Below are 12,014 nucleotides of genomic sequence, written 5' to 3'. Positions count from 1 at the left end.
CTTGTGTGTGTGTTAACATTACTAGCAGGAAAGGCAATAACCTCACCTGCTCCATCATTTAAAATCAACACAGTTTCAATAGCAAGTTTAACTTATACCGTAATTGTTTTGCACTTACTAACACAGGAAAAATAAACCTTTGGTCTCTATACTGAAACAAGTAATGCTTTTTGTTGTCCTGTACCACCACCTCTTTGCAAACTTCATGCTGCAGGTCTGTCCCTACAACTCTGACACAATGAGTTTGGGAATTTTTCAAGTTGGATGCCATCTACCCTCTGTTTAAAATATTGTCACTCTGCCGAAGTTGAGCATGCCTAGCAACTCGTGATTATGTCTACTTTTTAAAAAAAAAAAAACCAAACAGTTGTCATTGAAGTATGTGTTTTGTTTTATAGTCCAGAAGGCACTCTGGTAACTGTGTAAAAACAATAGCTGTAAACAAAAGTCAGCTTTAACCATGTAAAATTATACAAAAACAGCAAAACCACCCTCCCACTTTACCTGCATCCCAATCATGGATAGTATTACTCAAGACTAGGAACATGTAACAATGATTTTCATGATAAGAAATGAAGATATGTGCATATGCATTGCCTCCATGCATTTGTGATGAATTCCTGACCTTTCTAAGACTGTTCTTGCAGGTCTGTTACCCTACGCTGCTGAAGCTGCCAGTTGTTGCACACAACTGGAAAAAGTCTATTATTTTCTCTAAAACTGACAGGTTTTAGTGTATGGTTTTGTAGAAGTTGTATCCCTTTTTTAACGTAAGAAATCTGACTGACTTATGTGCATTTGGACACTGGCATGAGCTAGCTTTTTTTCTCATAGCTTTAAAAATCTAGTGCCTCTTTTTTTCCCACCCCATACTTCACATCACATAACTTGGCAAGAAGCTGATTAAGAGTGGAGAGGTCAAGGTAAATGCTCAGTTTTTCACACAAGTTCAAAGAAACAAACTGTATGCAGAAATTGAACTATCTAGTGCTACATTTCATGTGAGGTTCATTCCATCCTTCGATAACCCGCCTTTCATGAAAAATGTGAAGTTACTGATATTTCGCAGTCAAGCGAGCAAGAGTGAGAAACCGGGCAAAAAAATCAGCGTTCCGTACTACCCAGGGCTCCAGCAGTGTATGGCTCAGTTTATGTCAGTCAGTTGTAAAGTCCAGCCCCACTGACATGGCAATTCCTTAGGACTTAATTGAGGTAGAGCTATAACAATTCCCTTTTCTCCCAGTGCAACCCATTTCAGCAGTTCCTTGTAGCCAACCAGCGTCACCTGAGATAGAAACATACACTAAAATTAGAACAGTTCTTTTTCAAAGTGTGCAATACTGACAAAAGAAACGTCAATCCATAGCTACCTTACTATCCAGCTATCCTTGAATGCTAAAAACCAACCAAATGAATGACTGTTAAAGGTAATGCAAAAATACTTGCAAAGTAGGTATGTAAGTAAATAAAGCTGGGTCTGGAGAAGTACTTAGGGCTGTAGAAGGCACATAAACACTTTTCAGAAGTATTTGGGGTAGGATTTGGGCCTAAGCAGGGATCTAGGTGCCACAGTATGCAGCTTTGTATCACCTGTTTCTGAAATGCCCGTTTCCCATAGTAGAACTTGAAGTCTAGGATGAGCGTCACTGTTTCTTACAGAGCACGGCCAGATCTCAAACAAAGCTGACCTGAAGAACCCCTCCACTAAAACCACACAAATAGGTTTTATGGTGAGACTCTTATACCAGCTGGTGAAATGCTGAAAATTGTGGAGCAGCTGAAGACTGGTCTCTGCCACTGATGAACATTACTCTCTTGTGTACATACAGTCTAGATGCCTCTCCAAAATTCAAGATGCATCTTACCACTTCTGAAATTTTTCTTTCTTCCTTATCACAGAGCTGCCTTGGCACTAATTAATTTGCATATGGAACTAGACCAGAAGAGGCAGTCCAGAAACACCCTTAATGCATTTCAGCAGCTAGTAGACATCCAACACGTGAGACCAGAACAGAGCTAAGGCAAAGTGAAACCCCACCCTAAATGCACAGTGTGGGTATCGAGTCCTGAGCACCAGCTGTTCCACTCCATTGGGGTTACGCTACTTGCTAGGGCAGGTGGCATCTGTGTCCTCAACTTCTGACCACCACTTGCTATAAAGCACACACCTAGGGTCATACTGACTTACTGTTTAGCCTCCCTAGGCAATGAAAACTGTGTGCTTTCCCTTTGTGCAAGGCTTTGATTTGAAACTACTGCACTGTTACAGCAATTACAGTATCACCAAAGTCGTGAGAATGGCTATTTCTAAAGAAAGGTCAGTCATACCAAGGTAGTCTACATAGGGAAACAAGCAGGGTGGCACAGTTCTTTTCCCGGCTGCTTGGCCTCTTTTTATGATCCTTAGTTTGCAAGCTAAAACACAGCCCAGCAAACAATTCAGTCTAACTTTTGTTTGTTGGAGAAGAACATCCCACTGGGAGGACTATGGCAAGGACATCCCAGAACAAAAACAAACATTTTGCTGGGTCTCTTCCAACATACTCTGTCCCAAGAGCTATGCATTCCCAAAGATACCAGAAACTAAAATAAACACGATGGAACATGGTAAGTCCTAGAGGCGTTTTCCTTCAGGGTATGTTCATTTCTCACTCTGTGTGTTAAAAACTTCATTGTTCTGAAGGGAAAGGGGGCAAGTGGAGATGCTGGAGGGGTGCTGTCTTTTACCTGTGTTTCGCCAAGCTTAGCCCGTGGCTCACCAAGTTCCAGAGTCCCAGAGCCTGGCCAGTTAAGGAAGACAGCATTGACTTTGCCTTCTTTAGGGCTGAAAGTATACCTGGTTGGGAATGGGGAACAGAAAGGCACATCAGTTTTTCTTTGTAAATTTTCTGAAGTTATACATAGAGTGCTTTCAAGACTGGAAAAATGGATTTGAAAAGCTGGCATTAATTACATTTTTGCACACATAACCATCTTTTCAGACAATTTATACCCTTTAATAAAGTCCTGTTCCTTGAAAATACATTCCAACAAACTAGAGGTAATCAAGAGTATTAAAGAACTGAATTCAGAGGTAAACATCTGTAGTAACTTCAGCAAGCACCTAACAACTCACTGCTGCGCAGCCATATAGGAAGGAGGTACTTGCAGGGCAGGGGGAATCGTTAACAGATAGTTCTGAGTTATATTCAGAGCAATATGGTAATTCACATCTCTACACAAACATTCTACCAAAAAAATAAAAGAGTATGCACAACAATAGAGCCTGGCACCTTGCATAGCTAGTTTTTTAAAAGTTTCATTTCAGCAGACATTATCTACAGTATGTCCTTAGAAATCTTGTGGCATACACTTGAAACATGCATCCCTCCTTCCTTCCTTTAGTTACAACTTTTTATTGCTCTTGGAAGTGGTTTTACTGAACCGTCAATGGTTCAGCATTTCAAGGCTAAAGCCAGATAGCCAAATCTTTCTGGGAACGGGAGTAAAAAGGCCCACTGAGGCAGAGAAGAGGGTCAGGACCTAAACCCTGATGGATCATTAAGGCATTACAGCAGCTATGAGGCACAAAGGCCTCATAGGAGGAGAGTCCAGAGACTGGCTGAATTTAGCGGCCAAGTAATTGCTGTTATCTTCCCAAGCATTTTTACCTTAAAAAGAAATGCAGAATATGCTAGACTGATTTCTAGTTTCTTACTCTCCCCTCTTTCTTTCTAGAGTGACATCAAGTATTCCATAGTACAGATAAACACTTCATAGCAGTTTTATATTTCCAGATTTATAATTTTTGTTTATAGTTGCTGTTGCCAGCTACACTGAGAAGCACAAGGTCACTAAGGAAATGCTTGCAACCTTCCCTTCAGCCTCAGCATCATCCCAAAACTATGGTCTCTCATCACCTACCTACATTTTTGTACACACTTTTATATGCAGTTACTCAAACTGACAAAAGAGTTCATTTTGTGTGCTGTGAAAAAAGTAAGCTGGTGATTCCTGTAACATCAACTCATTAAGAATTTTGAAGTTCCACATACCCTGCTGCTGCTTTACACAGCCTAGATGTGGGTTCAATAGCCTTACCACACTTCTGGTGTGACCGTGTCATTCTGTGCTCTCCATGGTTTCGTTCCATAGATGGCTTCCCCGTTGACTTTCAGCCAGGCACCCATCTGCCTCAGACGCTCCTCAAATATAACAGCAATGCGACCATCGTGAGTGGGCCCGATATTCATCAAGAGATTTCCTCCACAAGACACTGTTTCTACAAGTTGCTGAAATGTTTTTAAACACATACACAGAGCATATGGTTACAGCTAATGAAATCATACATTTGAAGTACTTTCTAAAGTCTGCCATACTGCTTGAGAACAATTAACTGAACAAGTTATGTTACTGCTGCGTGGTTAGACTTCGGGGTTCATCCCAAGAGTCAATACAAAATTTAAGCTCCCATAAAACAAAAACTCTGCTATCATTTTTTTTAATGGCAGAATACAGCTCAAAATACATTTTTGCAGCAATATATCTGGCTGAACCTACATAAGAATCCTACAACTTTTTTAACATTTTTACTTTCCTAGGAACTTCATGAGGGTTTTAGTGATAGAATGGGATAGCTGATTTCTCTGCACAAAAGGAGAATAAGGCTAATAGATGCTACTTCATTTTCACTGAAGCTAAGAGAGGCAACTTCCTCCTTCTTCCTCTCCCTGTTTTACGGAGACATCTGTAAAAGGCAAGGAAGCCTTCTACAGAGTCCAATAAATATTTGTGTTCACATCCACACTGCCCTCCAGAGATCATGTACTGAGCTGCACACATCTGAGGAACAGACAGCTAAAGACAAGCTACTGAATGAATTTACACCTTCTGCCTCTGAAAGGAGTTTACTTCAATTTGAAATTATCTTTCTCAAGGACAGTACTAGGAACAGATTAAGCAACAATAACAAACAATATTCTCCTTACTAGCTGAATTTTGCTTTTAAATGCATTTATCAGATAGATTGATCAGTCTTCCTTTCATTCAGTTTTCCAAAGCTTCAAATCTTTTTGAAATACTATAGACTAGCAAAGGGAATCTGTGTTTAATTAACATCAGCTCTTTGCAGCTGTTAGTGTTTACCAGTATGTCTGCAATAAGTGTATAGGGTTTTTTTGTTTAAATGAAGCAGGATGAAAGGGAAGTTTCCTGCTACAAAGTAAAAAGACTATTAAGAGTTATAAACTGTTTGTAGCTGGAAGAGAGAAAAGATGTAGCCTTCAATTAGGCATTCCTGAACAGGAGCTGTGAAACTGCAACTGTTTACTTCTCATCAATTACAGGTGCGGTTACCAGGAAAACTTAGTAGAAAAGGTTATTATGGGACTGTCCAGAACAGTCCTTGGCCAGTTGCTCACAGCAGAAACAGCTTCTAAGAAACTGACTTAATTTTTACTAGATAATTTTTCTCTTAGTCATTTCTATGAAAATAATAAGAACTACATGGATATTCCATCCTGCCAGTGTTAGGCTGCAAATGAACAAAATGCTTTATTATTTCATTGATTCATTATTCAGTTAAAATATTTTTTATAACAATAGATACATCATTGAATTGTGCTATATAACATTTCAATTATCAGGAGGGAGAATCGGAAGTTGCAGGCAACTCCTTTGCCCCACTGTACCTTCACCAAGTCCTCGATTGTAAGGTAATCATCAAGCTGTGCGTTCCTCCTGTAGCCCCACGACCTTTTGTCAATAGTCATACAGTTCTCCCACTTGTGAGGCAGGAGGTGGCCAGGGTTATAACGGTCACTACAAGTGTAGAAGCCACCATGTGTACAGATGCTGCCAACTCCCCAACGGTCATTGGTCACAACTGTGTCCTGGACTGGACTAGAAACAGAAATTTTTGTGAACTTTATTCTATAAAACGCAGTCACAGCCACTGTAATCCTTCCCACACGCACCCCTCCCAGAAACGAACATTTAGGATGACTTCTGTACTTTTATTACAATTAAGTGCAATTTCAGGAATCCTGTTCTCATTCTTTGCTAGTAAGAGGTCTGAATTGGCATTTTTTAGGCAAATATGCTCCAGACTTCCACAGGAAGTCTGCCAGAAGTCAGCCAGTACTTGACATCTCCTGCCAGATGTTCAGTCTGTGATGACAACAATGTACCCATGTTATTAAATTATCCTGCTATCCCGTTTGTTCAGTAGACAATACCTAGGGAAGAATATGATTGGGTAGAATAGCCAATACCATCTTAATTGAGTAATTTGCAAATGTGGTAAAAAAAAAAAAAAAGTTTTTTCTAAAGCAAGCTTTGATATTTCGAAGAAATACAGACCTAGATTCTGCATTTCAGGAAAATTAGTATTTAGTTAAGTCCTCATAAGCAGAGGTAGTAAGCTCCACAAAATGTACAGAAAGTGAGACAAACTAGACACAGCAGCATTTCAGATCAGGAGCTAAATCAGCACCATTATGTACCTATCATTATACAGCCAGGCCAAGAAACCAGTGCTGTTCCAGTAAGTATCCGGCGCATTTCCATCCCCATCAGACCAAATTATTTCTGGCTGGTACTTGGTCACAATTTCATAGAGTTCTGGTAACGATTTACTGGTTGGAAACATTCTTGTCTTAAAGGCATTGGTGGCATCTTCAAGGAAGAGAGGATTAAACCATTCAAACAGGGAATGATACAACCCAAAACGCAAGTCAGTCCTGTTTCGAACAGACGTCGCCAGTTCAGCCACAAGATCTCGTTTTGGTCCCACATCAACAGCATTCCAGTTCCAAGAATATTTGGACCCCCACAAAGTAAAGCCTGAAAAGAGAAAAATGGGAGGATAAGAAAGGGAAGCAGAAGAGGGGAAGTTCTAATCCCTCTTTCTGGAAAGCAGTGTACACGTGTTTCACAAAAAATAAACATAAAAGTCATCTATGTAATAATATTGTTAACATGGTATAAAGTATGCCTATAATCCATTTATGCACAATGATAGTAGTCATAACATCAAAACACCATGCCAGACACGTTTATGTATTTTTTTTTTATACATAGACATATGCATTTATATTTTTCAGTTTTGTAATGCTTAGGATAATTATTCCTTTTCCTTTATTATTCTCTCCATTCATACGTCCCAATGAAATTAACCAAAAATAAAGCAACTTTCAAGGCATGTACATTTCTGCTGAATGCATCAAATGTGAACTGTGAAAACACATTCAACAACTGGAAGACAAAATGCTTTCTCAGTTGCAGATCACACAAGCTATCTTTCGCATTCAAAGACTATTCTCCTCCCTTCTGTTTACATCTTATGCAAACATTCACTTTTCATTTGTCTTGACATTTATAACAGCTCAATCAGCTACTCAGTACATGTATACAAGCAAAGTGCAAAAACTCCTGAAAGAGCTTTTAAAATACTAGCGTTAAATATCAGGAGGGATTTAACATTTCAGACTTCCAGCACAAGCACTTACAAGCACTACTGCACGGCAGACTTAGACTGCTGCCACAGGAGTTCCACTCACACCTTCAAACTGTTCTATACACATTGTCTAATAAATCTTGCAATATTTTCGTGAACTGGATATGTGTAATTGTATCAACTAGACAAACAAGCTAAAAATTCATGCCCAAGGCTATAGGACAGACTAAAAGAATCATGTTCCTTTTGAAGTCACCGGGAATTATGCCACAGGCATCATCAAGACCGAGATTTTATGTGTGTCAGAGCTGAGATTAAAATTCACAAGTTACGAGTTGCCAGTCTTGAACCCACATCTCCCCGAAGACCAACAACATTCACTAGATGTACTGTCATATCACATCTTAGTATTTTATACTTTCTTTGCTACCATATCTCCTTCCAACTGCTTTCTTTTTCTTTACTTTTCTCTGCAAAGCGTCTTACAATTACCATGCCAAAAATCAATCATACCTGTGAAGTTACAGACCTGGTTGAAGGTTTTGGCTTCTATGCACTGCAACAGGAAGTTGTACATTTTTAACTCTGAAGTTGACTCCTGTACTAAATTCCCTGGAGAAACCTATGTAGCTCATTAACTGCCTGTACACAGCAGCTCTCCTTATGTTAAACAGTGCAAAATTAACTTCTGTGGTTCCTTGAGCAATAAATTGCACAGCAGCAAAAAGTAAAATATGGCTGCTGCAAGAAGCTCAGCTGCCACCACTGCTTTACGCTCTTACCTACAGCAGCAGAACTACAACACTATCTACTTTTCCTTCCATGCAAGCTTCACGGCCATAGCTTTTGTGTAAGAGTCAGGAAATGCATGCACATTTCTTGGGTGGTTTGTTTCCTCTCTGGCTGGGTTGGGGCAGGTAAGCCTGCCTGGCTTTCTCTGTCTCTCTCGGCGGTGGGAAATTCACCTGGATTTTTATTCTGTTGACAGAAATGCAACAATTACTAACATTCACAAACCTCTCCCTTACCTTCATGATGTTTTGAAGTTAAGACAATATATTTTGCACCTGAAGCGTTCAGAATATCGGCCCACTGGTTGGGATCAAAGAATTCTGCTGTAAACAGTGGCCCAAAATCTTCATAACTGAACCCAGGTGGGTAATTTGCCTCCATAAATTTCACATAAGGCTTTCTCTTCTCCTTCTGCCAGAACCACCTATAAAATACAGAGCAAAACATGTCTGCCAGTGTATTTTTAGACAAAGGAAAGAGAATTGAAGTCAGCAGCTGCTATTTGAGTTCACACTGGGAGGCACATGCAGTGGAGGTACATGACACCTGCAGTAAGACAAAATTGCTTCAGAACAATATTAATTATCAAAGATTTCCTTTTCTCTGTCCTCTTTTCCCATGCTCTACCTCTTTCAAGCACTCCACTTTGGAAGGGTCCCAGGATTTCATTTGGAACAATGAATCAAAGCAGCGACACTTTGAGAATGAAAAAACTGCAGTCTTGATCAGTACCCAAATCTCAAAACCACACTAGAGAGCACTGGTAAACAGTCCATGTAAGCAACTCAGGTAGCACGATGAGTGCACATTTTCTGGACTAACATAACTCACCCTCCTCAAGTCTCACACATCAGCCATCAGGCACCTCTGCTCTGCCCCCAACACTGCAACTCCTGCAACCCATAAACATGCAGGCCAGCAGCTTTACCTCTCCACTGGTCCAGACCCCTCTACGTCAAATGCAGCTGAGTGACTTCATGTGCGAGCAGATGACCACGGCCCCAGAGCAGGAGAGAGCAGTGCTGCCGCCACAGCACACGTGAGGCTCTGAAGCAAAGGCACCCTACTAGAAGGCATGTCCTCCAACAACCACCTGACTCTGCAAGAACCCCATACTTACAAACGCACCTCTGTCATAGGCTCTAACATCTCTTTTTGCATCCCACCTAGCAAAGAGAGGGACAGCTTCTATCCTGTGTTTTGCCATGACAGCGACCAGTATTGTCACTATTCCAACTGGTCTAGTCCACAGCAAGGCTTGGAGCTCTGCTGTGGTCCAAGTGTGGTCTCTTACCCTCATTATGGGCAGAGACCATAAATCACCAAGAGTACTATTTATTCCCAATCTGCTCCATCCCTCCCCTACCTAGCAATGAAAGAGGAGCTCCAGAAACAGCACCTAACAGCCCTCAGTGCATGAACAGCCTTACTGCTGGAGACCTCCTAACAACAACATACGTTGTGACTGCTAAAACTTACGGAAAAAAGGGTCTGAAAGCATTCACATTTCTATAAATGAAGCGAAGCAGCAAAAATCCTGTTGGCAAATTTAGATATAAATGAAAACAAACTGAAAGTGAAGGAATAAACCAGGCCAGAACCTCAATGTTTGAAATGTGTTTCTCTCTGCTGTCTTGAGCTGGACTCCAACCTCAGTTCTGTAAGACCACAGTAACTGTATGGATATTGTAACCTTCCCAAACAGACTTTCAACATAAACAAATATGATCTCTGGCAGCAAACAGGGAAAAAATCTAGAAGAAAGAGGCAGAGGCAGCCTTCCTCATTGAAAGAGCCTAGGGAAAAAAAAACCAATTCTGATTTTTAAGTATGTAACATCCTTGCTTCTCTCCCTTTGACACATGGTTTGCTAGCATGAGCACTTCTACTCTGACATCATTAGATTCTAGAAACATCCCGTCCAAGGCTGTGCAGCTCCAGGGAAAGGAGGACAGGCTGGGTGATACTAGAGTTTATGACCCTTCATTTGAAGCTGCTAATGCAGGACCTCAATCATCTGACTGCACATGCTGCCAGAAGGCCCTGAAGCAGCTCTATACTCATATGTGGCTAAGGATAGGAGGCCACAGGAATATAAAACTTCATCAACAACATTAGAGTGTTTTGGGGTCTTTTTAGAAGAACAACAGATAAACACTTGATCCTGACTCTGTGTGACCACTATTGGAGCAACAGCACTCAGAGTAAGGCCTGAACGCAAAGCTAGCTTCCTCCTGCACCCCCACTGCGAAAGTAATTTATTAGTAAACAGAGCCCACATTAAAAAACTGCTGAAACCCTTGAACATAACTGTGAAGAAAACAGAGTAAATGTTGTCAGAAAACAGTGGTTTGTTTATATCAATGTTGGTTTGTTTAACAAATACTGCATTTAAGGTTTACCATAGCTCTGCCACAGAGCTGCTGTTACTTCATATTGTAAATGATAACGGGACTCACTTGAAGCCGTACAGGAAGTATTTGGTAGAGCACGGAAAGGAGACAGCAAAAAAGTGCTGACAGCCCAAAGGTCTGAACTAGTGAGCACCCACAAACTAAAGGTTTTATTCAGCCTTTGAATTAAAGTTATTTGAAGGATCAGAGGTTTAGGCTCTTTAAAGTGGAAAGTACTCTTTAATAACAATAATAATAATAATAAAATAGAAGAAAACCACCAACAGCACAAAACGTGCACAAGAAAAGTGCAGGCAGTTTGCCCAGCAAGGACAACAGTGGAGGGAGTGATGGGCTCCTGCGCTCCCCACAGAGAGTGCCCCAGCACTTCAGCAGGACTGTGCAAGGCTTCTCCGGAGGCCAGGAGAGACCCAGTGCCCGTGCCCGCGCCCACAGGGCCTGGGGAGAGCCCCTCCATCGAAGCCCTGCAGAGGCCTGCTGCTGCCAGCCACCCAACCGCCTCTTTCACCAGCGCTGTGGGAAGCACATCTTTCAGCTCTACGAGCTCTCTACTCAATTTGGTTAACGTTAGCCAACAAATTCAAGTTCTAGGGCTGGGCAGACAGATGGTCAGACATACCAGAAGCACATCAAACTGCTTCCTGCCTTAACGACACCACGCAGTCCATGGCCTCAGGTGGCCATAAACCTCTTCCCACGCACCTCAGCTCTGCAGAGGGGCTTTAAACCCAACCACCACTTCAGGTTGGGGACACCAAACCCAGCCCCGCCTGCCCGAAGCGCTGCTGCCCGAGCAGTGCCCTCGGACCCCCAGGAGGCCCCACCCGCAGCAGCCACCTCAGCACGACCCTCCCGCTGCCCCACGGCCTGCCAGGCGCCGCCGCCGGGGCCGGGCCGGGGAGCTCACCAGAACCACTCGCTGCCGAAGCTGGGCACCGAGAACACGCCCCAGTGGATGAAGACGCCAAACTTCGCCTCGTCAAACCAGGCGGGCAGCGGCCGGGCGTCCAGCGAGCCCCAGGTGGGCTCGTAGCGGGGCCGCCCGCCGCGTCCTGGCGCCCGCGCCGGCAGGAGCCCGGGCGGCCCCAGCAGCAGCAGCAGCAGCGCGGCGCGGGCAGGCAGGCCCGACATGGCGGCAGCGGGATGAGGGAAGGCGGCTCTTCAGGGCGGGGGCCGCGGCGGCGGAGGCCGCTGGCCGGGGGCACACAGGCGGGGCGGGCCGGGGCACAAGGCGGGCTCGGGCTCGCCCCGCCCGCTCCTCCCGAGCCCGCCGCCCTCCGGCCGCCGTGCGGCCCAGCCGTGCCGCCTGCAGGTGAGGAGCTCCGGCTGCGCTCTGCTCTGCCCCGCCCCGGGCGCGGCCCTCCCCTCCGCGG

The 12,014-nt window shown here is 43.2% G+C and overlaps 1 protein-coding gene across 1 annotated transcript; it reads right to left on the bottom strand.

The window, feature by feature from the left end:
* Positions 1-353: 353 nt before the first annotated feature.
* FUCA2 (alpha-L-fucosidase 2) lies at positions 354-11,786 on the bottom strand. Its single transcript, XM_056344722.1, has 7 exons — positions 11,549-11,786; positions 8,464-8,651; positions 6,483-6,822; positions 5,670-5,880; positions 4,081-4,271; positions 2,728-2,836; positions 354-1,285 (listed from the first exon to the last, which is right to left on the bottom strand). The coding sequence occupies exons 1-7, from the start codon at positions 11,770-11,772 to the stop codon at positions 1,145-1,147; spliced, it is 1,404 nt and encodes a 467-aa protein (XP_056200697.1). The 5' UTR covers positions 11,773-11,786; the 3' UTR covers positions 354-1,144.
* Between the last annotated feature and the right edge of the window lie 228 nt (positions 11,787-12,014).

Source organism: Falco biarmicus, chromosome 6, assembly GCF_023638135.1.
Source record: "Falco biarmicus isolate bFalBia1 chromosome 6, bFalBia1.pri, whole genome shotgun sequence".
Taxonomy (NCBI): Eukaryota; Metazoa; Chordata; class Aves; order Falconiformes; family Falconidae; genus Falco; species Falco biarmicus.
The sequence above is the reverse complement of the archived record's forward strand: the minus strand, read 5'-3'. Positions and strand labels throughout refer to the sequence as shown.